We start from the raw sequence: 22,064 nt of genomic DNA, 5'->3' as shown, positions 1-22,064 counted from the left end.
GCTAAGATACTTATGGAGACAAAACTGCCCAAAATTATTTACAAACCTGAAATAAGGGGAGAATAGGGTGTCATTTATAGGCAATGTGTGAAAATGAACCTGCTAATTCCATATGCTTTGAGACATTTTTACTCAATTAAGTTCTTCCTCACAAAGTTTGAGATACTGTGCTAACTCTCCTTCTCATGTAAAACTACTTCACTTATTCTCTTTATATCTGACCAAGTTCTTTGACAATTTTTGTTGTTAAAAAAATGATGGTTGATTTAAGTCTCCATTATTCCTGTAAGATTCTTTCAATTTTTACAAGTAAATAAATGAGGATTTACAGGTAAATATATGAGGATTAAAGCAAAGCTCAAAAAGGCCTGATTCTTAGACAAGCTGAAAGTTCACTAGTGTAGGATATGCAACAAGCAGGTATCTTCTGCAAGGAACTGGGTAAGATATATGAACCTTGTTATTCTGTACCCAAATGAAGTACCCTAATCACTTTTTTCATATGGAATTTCAAGAAGTCAGTTTTGTATTGGATGCAAATGATAAAGAAACTTTGAAGCCTGCACAGGCAAATTTCCTATTTTCTCACATGGTTTCTATCTGCAGCTGTTGCTGGATGGACTCATTAACCCATCAACAAAAGAAACTGGCCAGGGAAGGAACAGCCAAAGAGCATGCTGCCTTTACAGGAAGTGGTGCAAAATACCCCCTAGCTTGTAATTCCCAGTCACTTGTAGATTTAGGAGTCTGTAGAGAGACAAAGAATATCTGCTGCAGAAAGGCAGAGTACTCCAAAATATTTTAGTAGAGATTTATGGGAAAAAACCACACGTGTGCTGATAAACCTGAGTGTTTCACCTGTATGTGCAGCTAAGTGCAGATGCAGCTCCTGTTTCCCTGTAAGAATTCCTGCACCCTGACAGACAGTGCTAAAGTGGTAAATCTTTGTGCCAATTTACAATGTTATCATATACAGGAATGGGGTCCTCTGAGATTCTGTTTGGGGTGAAAAATGTATAGCAAGAGCAAAATAATCTGATGCTGACATGCAGAATTCATGCACCTGGAAGATGCTTAGGACTAATGGGGAACCAAATGTGAAACCAAAGGCTGGCACCATGGAGTGAGGAGAGCTGATAAACTACAAACTACAGAAAATTACTCTAAAGAACCTTAAAACTACGGGCTGGAGCTGCAAAGGAAGATGCATTCCACTCATACAACCTTTTCTTTGTTCTCTGTTTGCATCTCAAGTTTGTCATACTGCAGGTCAGGGACTGTCTACACTCTGCAGTGCTAGCTGTTCAGCACAGCAGCGTTCTCATCCCTCTGAATGGCCTTCAGACAAATAAAGCCTTTCAAAAACTGTGAGTCTACTGCTAATAATCCCCTTTGAAATATGCTGGGCTAGGGTCCTGGAAAATGGGACACTTACAGTCTAGCACAGTCACTGGAAAGGTAGGGAAAGGTTTCCTAATGACCTTGCCCTACCGCATGGAAGCCTCTGTTGAGAAGGCAATGCACTTGCAGGAACCTCTGTCCCTAGCTCCTAGATTACAAATTCTTTAGATGGAGACTAGCATTATCTGTGCATTTGTACAGCATCCAGCTCAGTGGACACCTGCATGCTCCCAGAATAACAATGATGATTATCTCCATGCCATGTCCTGCTCTGAGGGATGGCAGTGGCACAAGTTCTTGGAAAGGGATCTGGAACAGACCTCTTGACAGACACTGCAGTCATGAGGAGCAGTGAAATAACTGAGTAGCTGCTCTGCCTGCTGGTAATGAAGCCAGCCTAGCAGCTGGCAGCAACCTGATCTGTGCACACCCCAAAGCAGAGAAATGCCACAGGGGAGGTAGCTGTGCCATCCCATCTCCTCTAGGCTCATTTGTGGGAGAACCTGCCAATATCCAAATTGCTATAGAGGAAAAGGAAGCTTCCTTTAAATGTGATACTGTGCTCAACGCTGGAAGAGTGAGAAGAACAATTTCCCAGAGTTAATTCCAACCCAATGGTCATTTAAAGTAATTGCACTATGATCAACTTTGAAAACTGTTTCTATTTCCCATGTGTGAATCTCTGTGCTGAGCAGACACCTCTGAACAGAAGAGTTAAATCCTGAATGCTACATAAGAGCTGCCGCTGGGAACATAAGCCTTGTAACCCATATTAACAAATAATAAACCATTAGCCTGGCACTCTCCACAACTGATGGTTAATTAATTAGTGCTTGGAAAGTGCATTAGAAAATCACAGTGCTATAGCAAAGTATTATTAACATTAATATAAGGGAAAATGTTTTTTCTAGTCTGTAATAATTTTTTGTCATGTAAGTAGGTACAAATTTCTTGGGAATGACCTTGGCAAACAGAGGGCAAGTGGCTGCCAGCCCAAGGTGACCATGTGGTTTTGTAAGCAGAAGTAGAAAATATCCTTCCCACACATGCCTGCACACAAATACACTGTAGCCCACACCCCAGAGACAAAATTTCCCACTAACTTGCTCCAAGCCTTGAGCTGCTCTGCTTCACATAAACTGGTAAGACTTGAGCAAAGAAGGATCTGCTTTATTCCAGATTGACAGCAGAAGCTATCACAGGAGGATAAAGATCACCAAAACTGATTTTTTTGGTTAGCATGAAATGCTACTAGTTCAAACACTGGGATTGAACCAAACTGAAAAAAAACTACAACAAACCCAAACTAAAAAGAAATGCCATGACCCAGACCTTACTGATGAGCACAGTGGGTAGCTCCTCATCCAAGAACAGCAGGGTGATGCAAATCCTGCCATTTCAGTGAGCAGCAGCACTGGGCTCCCATGGAGCCATAGTCACTGCCAGCCTCTAAGATTTAGGTTGGCAGCAGGGACCTTGGCAACTCTGAGAGCTGTGGTGCCAGTCTGGGACTCCTGAGCTTTCTCTGCATCCTTATTATTATAAATTTTGCCCAGCAGCTTCATCCCAAGTCACAGATCCAAGAAGCAGGTAGCCCAAGGCTCAAGTACCTGCATCCTTTAGAGTCAGCACCACAGCCCCAGACTTTGGAAATGTAAAGACCATCTTTGCAGAAATGTGCTGTAAATTCCAGCCAGAAATTAAAGATGCTTGCCTTGAATTCAACTGAAGATTAGTTTTTGAATTGTAAATTAGTATTTGGGACTCACAAACCTCAATTTAATGGAAAAAATCCAGCTAGGTCTACATGTTCCTTAATAAGTGATCGGATTGGCAACAACTGCTTCAATGCTTCGGTCAGGAGGAAAGCACTACAGGGATTGTGCCTGTGCAAAACAATGGATTTCTTAAAACTGACAAATAAATGAACTCAGACTCAGCTCTTCATTCAATACTTGACAAGCATTAAACAGAGTGTTCCCAACTCAAGGAGTGCTCATTAAGGAGCTCAGTAAGGCCAGATGAACACTTTGGTGATGCAAAGCGTGACGCCTTCCTTCAGGCCACAGCCTTGGTTGGAACAACCCTGCTGCAGAGCCCTAGTGAGATACTCATGTGTCACCTCCTCACCTGTGCATCCAGTTCCATGATGTGAGCTACTTTGTTCCAGCCAAATCCCACAAAGCGCCTGTCATACTCCGGGCAGTCCTTCCTGACAACGACGTATGGCTCAAAGTCTGCTTCCCACTCCACGCGGTAGGGAGTGGTGGCTGTTCGCCACTTGGCAAAATTTGTTGGCGCGTGCCCTTTCGTCCAGACGTGGTACCTGAAACAGACATAAACGGCAGGGACGTGGGGAGGCAATTAGATAGAAAGCATCTTGGCAAGGAAACAAAATATTACCTGTTAGATGAAATGCTCAAAAATAAGGACGTTAGCTTACAGTTCACATCATCATTTTCAGGACGCGTCGGAGGCAATTTCTAGGACTATTTCCAGCACGCCTCCCGGAGCTCAATGCTTAAACACATCTAGTTGGTGAAGGATAGTGTGAAAACAGTACCTCATGCTAATGTGAGAAACCATTACACAGTACCCTGTCAGTTCATCTGCACTACAAGGGCTGTGTCTTATTCCTAGCAACCAAGCAGCTGCATCAGGCGGTGCTCTAAAATCTGTGTGGAAATCTGCAGCTCAGACAAAGTCCCTAAAATTAGCTATTTCCCCACCATGGTGATATTCACGATCTGTTTTATAGGCAATTTTATAATTTGCATGAGAGACACCTGCAGCTCTGGAGAGATGTTCTATGCTATTAATTATGGTTATTACTATGGCAGGAACCAAGCTGCATAATTACATTAATAAGTAAAATATTACATAAAGGCTTTCTGCTCTAAGTTCTACATTGTGGGGAGTACTCCTGTGATCTTCAGTAAGGTAATCAATTTGATTTACAGAAGAAGATCCTTTTATATTTTGCTAATCTAGTTTAGGTCACAGCAGGTCTCCTAGCACAGCTTGAATGCACCCCATTAGTGCCAGGGTCAATGACTCTCTCGCTCACTTATTCTAACACTTTCCAAAAATCAATGAGACAAGCTCTTTCTGCAGAGTCACAGATTAATTAATGAAACAAAGGAATAGCAGGTATCTGTATTACAACACTGAGATAGATAGGCAACAGAAGGGACAAAACAAATATCCTGCCAATTTGTAAAGTAAGGTACATTGAATTCACAGGGATGACTCATATGCTAAAAGTGAAGGGATTTGAGCATTAAATATTGAAAAATTACCGCATGATGTAATGCTTAAATCCCAGAAATTCTCAAAACATTGTAAGCCATTGCTAAAAACAGGAATATAAAATCATAGCCTAGGAGTTTTCTTTTGGACATATTTGTATGGCTTGTAACAGGAGAATCAGAGGTGTTCATCTTTGCTGACTCTCTCTTTAGGGGAAGTGCAGGAAGACTGAATTATTACCATGGCATTGGGGTCACAAGTAATGTATGGTCCTTTGTATGCTGCATTTCTAAACTGTAAATAGGTTTTACCACTCTCAGATATCTCACTTAGGGACCAGGAGAAACAAAACCCTTTTGTATTAAAAAACAGTGAAATAATGACACTGACAGTGAAATAATTCTCCAGAGATTATTAGCAAGCAGTGCCAGATTCACAAAGATGCTTATAACTGTTAATGCCCTTTGGAATCATTGCCAAAAAGCCTATCCCTTTTCTTGGCCTCTTTTGGAGATGAGTGGCTAACCTAGCCAGTCATGAATGTGCAGCTATCTATGCTGGAAAAAAACCCCAACCCAACAGTCACAATGTGGGGTTTAAAATTATATAAGATTGTGGAGGGTGCTGTATCTTCTAAAATCCTACCTCCGGCATTTTGAAATTAATTATGATAATAATAATAATAATGACTGCTAAACACTTATGAAGTGATTTGTATCTTCAAAGCCCATACAAACTTTGGTTAATTGAGAGATTCCTGCAGAGAAGCAGCCAAATGCTGCTGTTATTCTAGTAACACTCTCCCACTGATTTTAACAGGGGGTAACAAGATGCTAACCATAAAAATAATTCAATTTCTTTCCACGTTTTTTGGAAGCATCAGTGTAAGCACCTATAGCAGCTCAAGTATAACCTCTGTGGATCAAGACAGCCAACTAGCAGGGCAAAATAAATAATTGGGAAGAGATAATAAAGGGAAAATATGGAACTGGGGTTGCAGAGACAAAAAAAAAAGAAACAACCAACCAAAAAACCCAGAAAGGAAGGAGTAGATTTGATAGTACAAAACGAAAAAACAACAGAAGTTTTTTACTTACCTCTTCAGACTGATTGATGTGAGTAGAAGGAAAGAGAAAGACAAAAGGACAGCTAAGGTCCTGACAAAGAGGTAAATGAATATTGGATGCTCAAATGAGGTGTACACACAATAGTGATGGAGGAGTAATTAGACTGAAAACAATCTAATTGTGAGAACATTAAAAGAATTGTGAGAGCATTGTTGGATTACATGTGTACATACAATATATATGGGTTCATACACAGATAATCTGCTGGAACTAGGTCTCGGTCAATGGCTGATTACATGAGCTGTACTGCAAAGAAAGAGAAGCAGACACCATTCTGCGGAGGTCCATAGAGAGGAAGCTCCCATCAAAGGATGAGTCATTCCAACAGACTTTACTATCGGTGATGCAGTTGTGAGAAGAGGTTCACTATCTATACCGGTATTCCATCTTACAGGACAAATGAATAAATGCAATTTTCTGTTCAGGCCCTCCTCACTCAAGACTTAAATACACATTGAATTTTAAGGCCACACTCAATCTGACAATCCCTCGAGTACTTTATGAAAATTGGGAACAACATATTTTTCACTATGCTTGCATTTTTGACAAATCCAAACCAAGTAATTCAATCTCCCTAAAATCACAATGAATTTCTTTCCCATGGTTCATGGAAAACAACTGGAACACACCACATCCCCTCCTCCTCCACTTTGGATCCAATGCTTCATTTTACTTGTGTTCCTGATTGCTTTTATTTAGAATAAAAATTCATTTTGCTAAAGTTAGCAAAATGAAGCAGTTATTCTTCTCAGAATAGTCTTCCTCCCTGCCTCCTCTAAGTTTCCCACTTCAGTGAGAGAGATGAATGAAAGAAGAACTTTCCCACTTCTGTTCCCAGATGCTTCAACATTTTGCTGGATTGTGGATGCAATCAGTTAATTAGTTAATCAGTTGTTGGTTTTTATGTTTTCTCACTACGCTGATGTGTCTCCTGCCAGCTGTGGTTTCCCCTGTGCCTGGGTGTGCCCATCAGCTGCTAGCCAGGCCCTGAGCAGGCACATCCTCGGGAGCACACTCCGAGCCAGCAGCTGCCAAGGGAGCCAGCGAGCTGGCACAGAGCCCCCGCTGTGGCACAGGGTTTCACACAGCACACCTTGCCAGCCACAGATGCTCACTTGTCTTCTCTTTTCTTCTGCTGCTGACTGAGGGATGTAATTGAGAGCCGTTGTGTACTTCTTAGCTGCCCAGAGGTAGAAAAGGTCATTTCAAAAAGAGGTGACAAAAGCAATTTCGGTGAGGGAAAGATTGTAATCTACCATGTGGTGTGAGGGACTGGGATGCTGCAGGCACTCTCAGCAATCACTGTCACACCAGTCCTCCCCAGCTCACTCCCACCTGCTCAGCAGCCAATTGCAGCATTATTAAAGCACCTTGAAGGTGGAGGTGGAAATTCTCAGCCCAGAGCTGAGAGCCCAGATGCTTTGTGGCTGTCTACAGATTTGAGCAATGAAATGAGCCAAAACAAACTGAGGAAGCATTTGTAAAATGTATCCTACATTAATATGTACACCAGCTACAGACTGCATGTCCGTCAAGTCTTACTTAACCTTGCTTTGGAAAAACTCCCACTGGTGTTAAAGACATTTTTGCCTGAGTGAAACTTGAGAAAGGATTTGCAAATCCAGCTGTGTATGTAACACACCAACATGCTGTTTAGCTTGGAGATGAAATCTGTAGTGGAAGGCCACCACTGTGCAGCTGACTGCTGACATCTGGAAATCCTGAGGGTGTTATTTTCCACTGGAAAGACTTTTTCTCTCAACTATGGAAGAGGAAACTATTTTTTATCAGATCTCTTGTTAATTTTTATGTCTTTTGTATGTTAAAGAATGATGGCAGAGGGAAAAGTACTTGCTTTATCAGTATCCTTAAGTAACTTTCCAGAGGCATGCCTCTCTCAATCACCTCAAGTTTCTGTTTCAAGGCAGTTATTGGTGGAATTCTGACACTGATCAGAATTATGTGTTTCAGACTCACACAGGCTGTCTGCTATGGTATGTGCATGCAACCACATGAGGGAAGGGTGGCTGCTGCAACGAGAGAGGTGTGTAATATAGGGAATGAGAAAAGTGTGAGGAAAGCTCTAAAGTAAGAGAAGGATGAGAGAGGTATGATATGGAGCTCCTCCAGCCATGGATAATGCCTAGCTTTTTCATAGCTTTTATCTCAGATCTCAAAATACTGCAAAAAGGAGAGGTGAACATTGTTACCTGTATTTCAGAGAAGGGGAACAGAGATGTAAGAAAGCAAAGTGATTCGTGTAGCACCTCTCAGCAGGGGAGCAGTGGAGCTGAGAAGAGAACGCAAGTCTCCTAAGCCCCCTCTCTGTGCAACATCATAAGGCCATATTGTACTCTTCCCATTGCTGAGATGCTTTACAAATGTCTGCTAATCAGACCTTACCACACACACCCAAGAGATGGTTAACCCCTGCTAGCTGCATTTTAAAACTGAGGAGTCTGGCAGGTAATAGAAGTGACTTGTTCACAGCCACAAAAGAAGTCTGCTTCAGAGAGGAGTTCCAAATTTAGGTGTTCTTAGCTTCTTAGCCTCTAGTCAGAGTACTCTCTTACCTCTGCATGGAGGAACTCTAGGTATTTAAGCAGCTGTTTCACACTTTAAAAGAGAATAAGACAAGCCTGTGTTTGTTTTTCCAGTGAGGAAGAGAACCAATGGGCAGAGATACATTACTTGTGGTCACATGAGAAGACACAGCTACACAGATAGTATTTGGCAGCCAAAACATAAATTACATGCACTTGAGTGTAATGGTCACGCTTGATTTTTTGTAGTGCAATAAAAAATGATGAAAATAAAACAAATTTGATTTAACAACTGAAGTCCTTCAGTAGAGGACTGTAATACAAGATAAAATGCTGAGCTTAAAGACAGAATATATCCACATGATTCTGTTCACTGCCTCTCTTCGAAAAGGGAAAAAAATTCCAATGAGTTTCTTAACGCAGCTGACAGTGAAAGAGACCAAATATTCAGAAGAACATAACCAGAGGTAATTACCACAGGTTAAAGAGTACTTTCCATTACCTGAATGTAAAGAGGGTTCCCATGTCCAACATAGATAACAGCTCTGCTTTTGACTTGGGGAAGGAGAGGCGGTAGCGCAGGGTCTCAAAGGCAGGTACAATCAGAGCTTTCTTGGTGTTAGCTAGGTCTAGCTGGATGACAGACTTCCTGGCAAAAGAGAAACAACGAATAAAACCAGGAAAATTTTCAAATGAGCAAATCACTGAGCTTTTCAAGATAAAGTGCAAAAAACGGGTAGTTAGGATACTATAAATGTAACTATGGCCCATTTCTTTTCCTACAGGTGTTTCAAATTTTCTTCTCCTTTTGGTTTGCTGCTCTAAGAGCAGGGAGAGCAACAGAATTCCAAATGAGCTTGTGTGTTTGACTAATCAGTGCTGATCAGACTGCTGGGAGCAGAGAGGTGCTCTACACTTGAATGGACTGGGATGCCTCTCTTTTTCCTTCTTTTTGCTGCAAGTTGTTCAGTGCACAGACTGTTTTGGTGTGTGAGTGTGTGTGCACATATGAATTTAACACAGGGCTCTTTTCCAGGGAGGGGCCTTGGGATGACTGTTGCAGCAGAGGAGCAGCTTAGCAATCTCTCATCCTGCCTGCCAGAGGTGTTCAGCCTATTTTTTTCTAACAAACTAAAATTCGAAGAAAAAGAAGTTACTTTTCCATCCCCCAACTGAATCTTAGTATAACTGTCATTAGAAATAACTCTGTCTCAATTTTTATTTCATTATCTCCATATTTCATACCAGAAATATGCCTCTCTCCCTGTCAAAGTCAGTTCCCTTTAACAGGATTCACTGTCCTGACTTTTATGTTACTGCAACAAGCAATCAAGGAGAATGTTGACAAGCAGCAAACTCTCTACAGCCTTTTAAGTTGAAGGAATTGGGATCACTGTCCTAATAACAGAAGAACCAAACAAACAATTTTTCTAAGCCCAGAATACCTAGAATTCATTTATACTGCTGTCACAGAAAATGAAGATGAGCACAACTACTTCATAAAATCTGAATTTTAGGAAATTTATACCACCCTATAGGCCTGTTTTATATTAAGCAATCTGTTTTCAGCTCCTTACTGCAAAGTTTGCATTGTTTAAAGAGCCCCTGACCCATTCCAGTTAACTTTTCACAAATGAAGGATTTTAACAGCATCTTATCATAAATGGTTTTGTACTTTCTTCTTGTAGTTTCTCCCTCACCATCACTAGAGGCCAAGATACCTACATGTCAATAGACGCATCCTTCACAACCAGCAGTTGTGACCTTCCAAAGTTGTTAAGCAGTGCCAGTATACAGTCATTATGATGCTTTTAAATGTTTCTTCCCTTTCACTCTTCTGAGAGCAGGGGATACTAATACAGTTTCCTTTCCAAAATCTAAGTCTTTCTGGTCTCTGTGCTATCTATCAGCCTTGAGCAGTACAGTTTTGGGGATTCAGTTCTAGGAAGGAGCAGGTAACATTTGTAGTGATGCTCATCCTTTGGGCTCTGCAAGGAAACAGCAGCTTCCATTTATGGCTGTTACTATAACTTTGTTTTATGGAGAGCTCAAAAGGCTCAGGCAAAATTCAAGGCCTTGCTGTGCTTGCACTGTCCAAGAGTAGGAAACAATCCTGCCCACCAAAGTTTACAATCTGAAGCTGACCAAAGCTGCAGCAGGCACAGGTATGAAGCACAAGTAACAGCAGAAACTTTCAGACAGAGCAACTTGTGATGAATGTAGTGCTGAATGTGACTTATTCTCTAATATATGGGATATAACCACAAAAATGCTGTTGATACCAGTGATCTTTTCTGCACATTCTCTGCTGCTCCTGTCACCTCCAAATTTCATACAGTTGTCAATGCCTGAACAATTAGAAGGAAAAAATGATAGTACCTGCATGAAGAAATCAAAAAGCAGAGGGAAAAAAACTGACAGAACAGCCTGAAATCACTTGCACTGACAAGAGGTAAACATGAAGAGTGAGGTAAGTGAAGAGAAACAGAGGTCTGGAAACAAGATACTTGAGGTGCATTCAGGCAACCACAGAGATGTGGAGATACTTCCAAAGTGAAAAAAAATAGCAGGATATTCTCTGCAGAAATATTTTCAAGAGATGCATGAAATATTTAATGAAGTGCATGTTGGTAAGGTCGGTTCACCTTGGCTGGACATCCAGTGCCCACCAAGCTGCTCTCAGCCCTCCTTCTCTGCTGGGTATGGGAGAGAAAATAAGATGGAAAACAACTTGTATGTTGAGATAAGGCAGTTTGCTAAAACAAAACCAAAAGGCTGAGTATGCACCAACAAAGAGAGAAATAGAAGATTCCCATCAAGTGATGTCTGGCCACTTTGGGAAGCAGGGCTTCAGCACACATAATGGTTGTTGCAGAAGGCAAACATTCTAAATAACAAATGTCCTGCCTTCCTTCTCCTTTTCTCAGCTTTTATATCTACCTGAGCTGACACCATTTGGCATGGATTCTCTCTGTTCAGTTTGGCTCAGCTGTATTAGTTCTGTCCCCTCCCAAGATCTTGCCCACTCCCAGACGGGGGGCAGAATGATGGAGAGGCAGCACTGATGCTGTGCCTGCACTGCTCAGCAGTAGCCAAAACACTGCTGTGTCATCAGCACCTTCCCAGCTACCAAGGCAAAGCACAGCACTGTGAGGGATGCTACCCTCACACGGGGAAAGACCTCCAGCTCAGCCACAACCAGTGCAGGTGGTAAGGTCAAAGTGGAGGGCTCTCCAAAATGAAGCTGGGAGTTGAGGCACATAGACAAGAAGCCCAGCAGCACTGATATCTGAGTAGAATCACCTGCCCTTGAGGTGGACTCTGTGACATAAAAGACTGATGCAAAGGGACGAAGAAATCACTGCTGACATCCAGATGTTGAACTTCAGAGACAAAGGACAAGAGAAGCCATTTAAACTGTGATAATGGCAGAGAGGACTTGTTAGAGAAAAAAACACCCTCTATTTTCTTCTCATAACTTGGCTAGTGGTCTGCTCCTTGGACAACCAGCTGAAATTCTAACTTCTTCCTACTGGAAGCAAATCTACCTTTTCATTTTTCTGTGGGATGACTTTTTCTGCTGTTTTGGGTGGAGGTGCTATTTGTTGGTTGGTTGGTTCTGTTGGCTGGTTCATTTGGGAATAAGAAAATTTTGTTGATGCTGCCAGATATCTGGAATATAGCGTAGGGAATACATTTGCTTATTTTGCAAGCTAGCACTGGGTAAATTAGGTAATTCTTGCACTATCCTGATGAGGACTGTTTTTTTGGATACAGTAGTATTGATTCAGTATCCACTTTCCTTTCTTATCCTTTTCCCCAAAACCCCAAAATAAGGATTTATGACTATGAAGAGCTAGCTCTCTTTGTGCTAGTGTTGTCCAGGAAACCATTTCCCAGCTATCTTTGTGTTCAGACCTATGTGTGTCATTCTGACACAGTGAAGGTTGGGTTAAATTTTAAATCTAATCAACAATATTTTTCACAAAGCAGTGAAGAAATGAATCCTAAATCACAAGAGTCTCGTCACAGTTGAATGAACTCCAGCATGCTGATATCAGTCTTCTAATCTGCATTGTTATTTTCAAAAATTAACACAGAATTCTCATCCTCATATTAGTAGATAGCAAGATCATTCCCATTTTTGGAGGATAGAGAAGCTCAGACAGAGAAAAGCTAGCAACTTAATCCTAAAGCACTACACTCAGAAAAAAAGTCCATCATCAGGATTTGGAAAGTAGCTGGTTGCAAGTTACAAATATGTCAGTCATTGAGCTTGTGGTCAGAAATGGAGAGTTGCCAACCACTGTTTAATTCATTTGAATGCTCTTCCTCTCTGCAGAAGACACGAATTCATGGACTACAAAGGCAACCAAAACAAAAACCCCAATAGACACAATCTGAACTATCTCCCTAGCTGAGATGCTGAAAAATAAGCAGAACTACTTCACAACTCATGATGTAGGGGACAGATACAAAACCCATGGATGGAGCTGGGATGCTGGGTCCCAATTCATGCTAAATGTGTCACTGGAAGCCAAGGGCACATTTTACACAAATGTGTTAGGAAAGAACTTCAATGCTAGCTGTGACAGCTGTAGATAAGCAGCCTGTCTCACTGTTTTGTGTTACAAGTCACTGTAGGATGACCCAAGCACCTTACTTGCAGCTACCAGAAGAAGCCTTTACCTCTGGGGCACTGACAAGGTGACCTCAGTAACTACTGGTAAACAGGAAATCTTTAAATTATACATTTCCTTTTGTACTTCACAGAAGACTAAAGCAGGACTAAAAGGGTGTTTGATGGAGATAAAAACATTGAAATGGTTTTACTTAGCAGCTATGAAAAAGCTCAATTAGCACAAATCTAAGTGCAAAGCAACAGATAAACAAAGGGATAGGTAACCATCAGCTCCATCAGCTTCTCCTTCAAAACTGGTTGTAACCTTTATCATATGACACCTTCAAAATAAGTTGAAAATATTTTTTGAAATTTCTTTCTTTTTGAGAATATATGATCTGCAGAGACATAATATGCAATATATGTAAATCAGGAAACTTTCAGTGAGTAGGACTTTCCTGGCTTATTCTATACAGTGATGCCCAAAATACTACACTATTTCCATTTGTTTATGGTTGTTCTATCTGAGGAAATGAGGATAAAAATGTTTTACGTCTCTCTAACAAACAATTGCTGCCATTCAGACAGATAGCACTAATCAGCTATTTGCAGAGGCACTGGGAACAGTCAATGCAAAAAGACACAGGGTATCCATATTTAAAATAATCTCAATGCAACTCCCTGCTACTTTGCTTAGAAAAATCGTTACAGAAAAAGCTACAAAAGCATCTAGTCCACATGCAAAAGAAAAAAACAAAAACAAAACAAAACCAAAAACCAATCCAATAACTTTTTAAAGAGCTGGTAGTAGCAGATTAGCAACTTCAATATTCCCAGGCAAGAGAGACTCTCAGTCAGAGCTGAGGTGGTACAGGCCTTAAAAAAGGTTGGCAGGGTAACACAAAGTCTCAGAGGCAGCAGCTCTCAGAGAGCATCTCTGCTTTTTTTTGAAACATCACCAATGCACCATCATGGTGCACTTAGTTCTGTAATACAATATCACCTTATGATAATTACTTCTATGGTTGTAATATCTCAAGGAAATGGTGGTACTTCATTCTGCCTTCTCTCCTCTCTTCTTCCTTTAATTGCTGGCTCCCATTCGTGCACTGTGAAGCAGCATGAGAGAACAAGTTCCTTATCTAGTACTCAATGCCAGTATCAACAGCTGCCATCCTTACTGTGTCCAGCACTGATCTGAAAAATTGTACCACTGTGCAACACTAACAGAAGAATTGAGAAATGAAGAATAACTCTTCATCCACGTATCTGGAGATAGCTAATATGGGCAAGGAACAGGGTAATTTTGGAGTGCTCCTAGCACAACTTGAAAAGACTTCAACAAAGTAAGAAGAAAACAAGCTTACACAGTGTGCTAATACTTCACTGACACAACTGAAATTCAGCATCTTGGAAGCCATAGAATAGTTTGGGCTGGAACCCAAAGGTCATCTAGCTCTTTTTTTTTTCAAGTAGCTTTTTCTGGGTTTTTTGAAAGATCTACTTCTCTTTTTCTAAAATCATAGAATTTTTTGGGTTGGAAGGCACCTTTACAGATAATCTAGACCAACCTCCCTGCAGATCAGGTTGCTCAGAGCCCCATCCAGCCTGACCTTGAAAATTTACAGGGATGGGATACCCACCACCTGTCTGGGCAACCTGTACCAGCATTTTGACATCCTCATTGCAAAAAAACTTACTCCTTGCATCTCATCTAAATCTCCTCTCTGTCAGTTTAAAACCACTTATCCTTGTCCTATCTCAACAGGTTCTACTAAAAAAGTTTGTCCCCACCTTTCTTATTAAGCTCCCTTGATATACTGGAAAGCCATAATAAGGCCTCCCTGGAGCCTTCACTTCTCCAGGCTGAACACCTTAACTCTCTGATCCCTTCCTCACAGAAGAGGTACTACACCCCTCTGAATAGTGAGTTTGGCCCTGTAAATGTCTTACAGAGTTAAGCCTGAAAGAAAGAAACTCCTCCATAAGTTCATGATACCAGAAGGCATATTTTCCTTTACACTCCAAAGCCCCAGGCTTATGAACTGACAGAGAACACCTACAGGCAGGCCCTCACTGGAATACTTTGATCAACTTTTACCAAATTAGAACAGAGATGAAAAGCTAAACTGGTCAGGATAAAGGAACTGACATCCTCCTGTCTGGCCACAGGGTGTCCTCCTTGCTCCATATTTTGGCCTCAGGTGACCAGCCTCTGCAGGGCAGAAAGGTCTTAATTAAAAAAAGCTCAGTTAATGGATCAGAAGTCTGTAGTTTGCTCAGCCCAACGTGCTCACATGCAGTATGATACAATACACACTGATGTTACTCTTCCCAGTTTCCTTATGACAATTACTTTGCCTTGACAGGTGCTGGCATTGCAGTCATATTTTTGAGCTGGTTAGACTCTTTTCAAGATAAGGAACTGAATTAAGAGTGTGTCACACGGACAACAAGTTCAGTACTGCTCTGCATGTTTTTCTGTCACTGACATTAAGAACCAGAGATGTTTAGAGAAACTGCCTGTTTCACATCTCTGCTAATAAACGACGCTCTTGGACATTTAATAATACTTAACCCATTTCAATTTTCAAATTGGTTCCTCTGCAGCCCTGAGATTATTCTAATGGCTAACAAGGCTCACATTCAGACCTGGGTTTTTTCTTTGATAACTATTTTGCTTTACCTTCCAGTTACAGTCCCTTCTTCTACTCTAAAAATTATTGCTTTTTGCTGGGCATTGTCATACCTCGAATCATTATAAGCTTCCGTTTTCAGATCTGCTCAAACTGCTTTGTTTTGGGAATATGTGAGAAGGGCAGTGGAGAGGAGGAGTGCAGAGGCTGAAACGGTGGGTGGCAGTGGGAATTCCCTCACTGCCCATTACCTGAGGTACTCGTAGAGTCCATACATGGGCAGGAAGTCGATGTCAGACAGAAACATGTATGGTGTGCTGATGTGCTTCATGGCCACGTTCCTGAGCAGGTTCACAGGGTAGAACTGCCCCTCCTTGTACACGATGTGGTAGCCAACGTTGTGGCGGCTCATCAGGACCTCCGAGCCCTGAGCGTAGCGCAGGAACTGCTGGGCTTCCGCGTCGGAAAGGTACAGTGCCAGGCTGATGGGACCTTCCCAGTGCTTGCAGATGGCTTCAAGCATCTGGAGCCTGGAAGAGGAAGGGTGAGAGTAAGAAAAAGCTATTTCCCTGACTGGGACTCTGTGTCTGTGTTCACCTGACCAAATGCAGAGATCTTTCTCTAAGTGAGACAGATTGGGGATGCTTTATATGCTGTGGAAAGCAGTAAGTATTTCTACAGTGTAATTCATTATTTAAGATGGCAAAGTAGAGGTCTCCTCCTGGACAGATAGACTGCACCCTGGATACACCAATCTCACTAAATCCAATGTAGCCTAAGATGGCCCTAAATCAGATACCTAAAGCACCATCATTTTCTGTCTAAAGCTTTGATGCCACAGGAAAATCCACATGGATAATAGGACTTACCTAGTGGGAGCTTGAGCAATTGCAAGGATCTGTTCATGTGGATCTACTTAGAGGATAGAGGGCTCATAAACTTCAACTCTGTCTAGTGCCCAATTCACATTTCAGGTCAAGCTATTCCCACACAGTAACACACTACAGTGCTCTTCAGCAAGCTTGTGGAGGACAGAGGTGTATGGACCCACAGATCATTTTACCTCCTGTCAGGAAAACCTTCCCCAAATTTTTGTGAGGCAGTTAGTCAGATCTTAAAGGCTGTTAAAAGAGACAGGTCAATGGGATACTGCCTTAGGTGAAAATGGGCAATAACTAGAAGAAGGCTGGCTGTCAGGGAAAAGGACAGAAGGGGTGACACATTGATAGAAATGGGATTTATTATTAGTAGGGAGTAAGGAGAGGAGAAAGGACAGACATGGCATTGCTGTGGAATATCAAAAGAACATTTCAGAGAAATCCATCATTAAAAGTACCAACTTGTGTATGTTCACACTGTCTCAAATTTCATTAAATAATTTCTTAAACAGATTGTATTGATGTATATTTTTAAAAAAATCCTGCAGTTACAATACTATTGATGAAAATGACAAGGAAAGATTTCATTTGCAAACATAAATCAAACCCAACTTGGTCAAAATCATTTAAACATTTTGGGTAATTTATTGCCTAGAGATTGAGATGTGTCACCCAAAAGTACTGCAAGGACTGATTACAAAGCCTCTTGATTTAATATGAAGGGAAATGACCTATGCAGCCTAGCCAGATATTCTATTAAAATCTGAGAAGAGTAGATGATGCAAAATTAGTATCTTCATTCTGTCTGAAATCCACATTACTGAATTTTTCCTATTAATATTATACAAAATGCAAGATTTCTGCATTAATAATGCATTTCTGCATTATCATAATCTGAGAAAATATTTTCCCCCTCCCACTATCTCCCGAAGATTTGCAAAAAAAAAAAGAATATACTCATACCAGTAAACACAGTCTGCCTTCTGAATGATTGTGATGATACCAAGATGATATAATCATTTTTTTTTTAGATATGAGATATTACCTTACTAGTCAACACTTGGTACATAATTTTCTTTTTATCTGTTATTGAAACAAAGGCTATTATCAGCCTGAAACATACAGCTGAATTTGAAACACAAATCAATATAAACATATCTAAAAGGTATGTAAGGGGTCCAGAATTTTGATTACACAAATAATAAATAGGGGGAAAATACATTTTTTTGCCTCTTTCCAACATAATACAAATCTGCTAATCAGGAGACTCCAATCTGTCAGCACTCCAATTTAGGGCATCAGTTTAAAAATGGAAAACTTGCCTAGTAAAAATGCAGCAAAATGCCTTCGAAGGACTCCATGCAGTGGACTAAGGGCATATTTAACTTGTTTAAACAGCACACCTGCTAATGCAAACCTTTTCATGATACTGAAGCGGAAACTGGCTTCTGGTGGTACAAGTTCCCAGCTGGACACCTTACTACCCTTCAGAATACTCCATTTTACTGTGTTGTTCTCATTGACAGGGCTCTACTTCCATAAATATGCTACAGGGACTGCTAGGTGATCCTCCATAATCTGCTCTCTATAAGTTGTTATGTCTCTTTTGACCACAAAACTTAGAATTATGAGTTTCTAAGCACAACATGACCAATTTATTTTGGGTTTTTTTTAGTGGACTTGAGGAAATGTGTTCTCTTAAGGACTCTAGAGAAAACAAATGTACTGCTGTACTGCATAATAATGAGACCATAATTCAGTTGGTAAATTTTTTAAAGGTCTGTTCAGCTAAGTGAATTTTGCTGGAATTCAATTGTTTTGTGAGATTCTTTATTTTTATTTTTCTTCTTAAGAATACTCAACTGATTTCCAGCTCATTCTCAGATTCTCATATTTCAAGCAGTGTATTGCCAATCATGTCTTTCCTTTTGTCTATTCTGACCTCACATTTTTTTAAGTCCTACTCTGATTTCTGACCCTCAGGTACATACAGAGCCTTTAAAAAGCCTGTTTAGCCAAAATATGTGCATGAAAATCACACTGAAGCAACCAAGCCATTATTCAAGGAAATGTCACATCACTGCAATAAATGACAACTACCCAATAATGAACAACCCTCAATGAAGTCTGTCTCAAAGCTTCCACCTAAAACAATAATGTTAGCTTGCAGAATGCATCCCTCTCTTCCATTCCTCAAGCCTACAGGACAGGTAAACCTAAATCTGTCATGACAGTCATGTCAATCTCACCTCCAACAGGACAAGGGGAAGTGCTGGAGTTGTTTTTTTGCTTTTCCTCATCTCCAATAATAATTTCAAAGAATAATTCAGGAATGTAGTGTACAGCATGTTGTTTATGTCCATGTCACCTTACATCTGAGACACTCTTCTTAAATGCCTACAGTTGTGCCAGAGGTGTTTAATAAAAGTGGTTTAAAGAAGATGGAAAAAGATAAGGCAGTGACAGAAAGATGTGAAAGGAAACAAAGCAGCTAAGCAGTTCTTTGGTAGGTTATTATTTATTGATTTTAGCTGAAAGAAAGTATTTCCAACTCAAATCAATAATTTATAGCAACACACCAGTGAAGTAGGGAACATTTTTCCTGCACAGAACCAGGACGGCTGTTCTTCCTGAATAAAAATGTGTGGTTCTGTCTATCAATAAAAACATCTGCCCCAGTGAGGATCCAGAAAGGGAAACAGATGCTCAGACATTGCATCAGTGCCAGTGAATCAGCACTGAGCCCCAGCTCATTCTTTTTAATTAAATTCTGGGGGGAAAAATATACCATGTGCACACACCGGCTTTACTAATTTACTGTGGCACTCACTCAGGGTCTGGTTCAATTTATTTCTTTATTTTTTTACTCAAAGGTTTGTGAACACTTAAGAAATGTTTCCTCAGTTAAAAATCAATAGAACAGACAATGATGTGCACAGCACATCATAACACAAAGTGCAGTGCCAAGGCACCACTGGAACAGAATACCCCTTATTCATTTTTGTTTATTTTAAAAACAGGCTGTAAGTGTTTTGTTTGTCTCAGTTCCTGTAACCCTCCTGGAAAACTGCTGACCTTCTACTAGTGTAGCAGTGGTGTTATTCACATGCCATGTCGTATTCTGTATGTGCTATGCTCAAGGAAATGATGAGTTTCTGGATAATACTCAACGAGTTCTGATTTGTTTTGTAACCCACTATGATGGCAGTAACTACAAAGTTTGGACTAGATTTGAACTGAGAAGCTGGAGAAAAAAAAAAGAGAGCTGACAATTACAAAATTTCACAAAACTGGCTGATCCAGACTGCACTTTCTGGAAAATTTCTTCTGAAGAAAAAGCTTCTGAAAAATTTCAGCTAATTGCAATGGTGGGAATCAGAAAGGTATATGTGGAACTTGTCATGAAATGGATTTCTTTTTCCCCAAATTAAATACTAAATACCCCAAATTAAATTCCACTTCACCTAAGAACTAAAAGCCCAAATGTTCTTCTGAGAATCAACATTTGGATAAAGATGCAATGACTGCTCAGATGGAAATTCTTTATTTCACACTAGCACAGTAAAAAAAAAGTTATAATTTTCAACTTCCTAATTTGAAACTAGAATATTTAGTTCTGATTCTTACTGTAAGAAAAATCACTAATTGAAATTTTCTGCAAGGAAAATGCCAATGAAAGCAAAAATAACATCTTCTAGTGCAGAAAAACACATGCAAAAACTTGGGTCAGCTACAACTGCTTGCCTAATTCTATTACAAACATCTGTTTTTTCCTAAGTTACTGCAAAACTCCATGGACTAATAATGCCTGACAATCCCAAGAAAGAACAACCTTCTCAGCTCCAGGAGTCACCCTCTCATGAACTCTACTCATGTAGAGTGCAGCACAGTGTGTGCACTGCACAGACAACATCTAGGTTTCTATGGACATGCATTTTTCGTCTCTCTCCAAAGCACTCCAGAGTCAGATTTCCCTGTAATAAAAAGCTGTCTCACAGTCCCAGATGAACAAGAGGTGTTCCCCACCTGTCCATGGACAGTTGTGCCACCAGTGTCACGTCGGTGTTGTCTGCAGCAGGCTCGTACTCGTAATGCAGAAAGTAGAGATGAGTGCGATGGACGGTGAAGCGCTCCCGACGGAATTCGTAGCACAGGTCGTCCTCGTCCAGCTCAGACAGCTGCTTCTGGAGCTGCAAGCAAAGAGTGGAAGCAACATCGTTTCCTTGTAATTATTTTAGTACATCAGAGAGAACCAGGAGGCTGGGAAATTGCAGAATGATGCAAAGAGGAATGGAATACACAGAGTAGCAGGGTTTTCCTGAGGTTTCCCTTGTTACTGCACAAGAAATTAGAAGGAAGGGCTTGCAGGTAAATTCATAACGCAGATGGGACACTCTATTATGGTCTCTATATTCTCTATATTACCTGTATTACATACTTTCAAGATCCAGTGACCAATCCCAGGTTGAATAATCATCAAGTCCAGGAGTTAATGTTCCAATGTTTTGCATAATTTCATCCTTACTAGAAACAGTGTTTTACACTAGTCACAGACATTCTCCACTAGCCAACACTCAGCAGCAGATTCAGCACTGAGAGATTCCCAGTCTGCTGCCTCTGCTGGAGAACAGGAACTGCTGCTACCAGCACGGACAGAGAGCTGGGAATGTAACATCTCTAACTGATCATTACTCCTTCTCTTGAGATTTATGTTCTTTCCACTGCAGAGGTGCCAGAAGTAAGCCTTTAAATGGGATTTATGCTTCTGGATACCTAGTTTGAGAAATCTGGAGGATGGTAGATAACTTCCTGGCTCCCTTGGAAACCAAGCCTCTTCAAAGACAAAACGGGCATCTCAAAGCAATCTAATCCCAAGGCTCTTAGACAGGTAGCTTTAAGAGAATAAACTTTAGCTCTAGGGAAAGGTAGAAGTGAAAAACTGACCAATTGTCTATGCACATGACCAATTCCATTCCCAAACTAATTATTTTTGGGGTTGGACTAGATGATCATTGAAAGGTCCCTTCCAAATCAAACTATTCTATGATTACATGATTCTCTGATTTTAAAGCCAAACATCTAGCTAGGATATTGAAAATGCATTAATTTTAAAGGAAAAAACAGTCACACCTGCAACAAAATGTTATGAAGATGAAAATTTTTCATGGTTTTAAGATGTGAAATTGAGTTCAGTATCTATTGCTCTAAAATGTAGGTTACAGATAAAGTATCATTTTTGCATCTGATTTCTTAAAAGCATCCTGTGAGAACAATAGCCAATTAGTAAAACATTCATCAGCAAATGAGAAAAATTATATAGGAATTTTATAAATTTTGATAAAAATCACAGTGTACCTCAAAACTATTTAGTTAAAAAGGTTATTGAATTATAGACATCTTTTTCTCCTGCTCAGAATGAATAAAGTAGTAATTTTACCATCTTCAAGAAAAAAGAAAAAGGAAAATGTAGGTATTTTCTGTTCTGTGTTAAGAAGAGCTGTTGTTCTTGGAACTATAAGCATAATGGTTGCCATCCACAGCAATACTTACAACTGACTGTTTTCCTGTGAAGGCTGATGGAATAATTCCTGATATTTTCCTGTACATCA

General features: G+C 40.4%; 1 protein-coding gene across 3 annotated transcripts in view; it reads right to left on the bottom strand.

Moving 5' to 3' along the window:
• LARGE1 (LARGE xylosyl- and glucuronyltransferase 1) overlaps positions 1-22,064 on the bottom strand; it is a 286,266-nt gene that overhangs the window by 3,777 nt on the left and 260,425 nt on the right. For all 3 annotated transcript variants that reach the window (XM_054279879.1, XM_054279896.1, XM_054279887.1), the window contains 4 exons: positions 20,482-20,645; positions 15,829-16,107; positions 8,823-8,969; positions 3,532-3,727 (listed from right to left, as the gene is read on the bottom strand). In XM_054279879.1, the coding sequence (XP_054135854.1) occupies positions 3,532-3,727; positions 8,823-8,969; positions 15,829-16,107; positions 20,482-20,645 (786 nt within the window). The remainder of the gene's footprint in view (positions 1-3,531; positions 3,728-8,822; positions 8,970-15,828; positions 16,108-20,481; positions 20,646-22,064) is intronic.

The sequence above is a fragment of the Melozone crissalis genome, unplaced genomic scaffold, assembly GCF_028551555.1.
Source record: "Melozone crissalis strain CALT ecotype California unplaced genomic scaffold, PUWL_Pcris_2 ptg000004l_1, whole genome shotgun sequence".
In the NCBI taxonomy this organism is placed as follows: Eukaryota; Metazoa; Chordata; class Aves; order Passeriformes; family Passerellidae; genus Melozone; species Melozone crissalis.
Note: the sequence above shows the minus strand (reverse complement) of the source record. Positions and strands in the feature narration are given on the sequence as shown.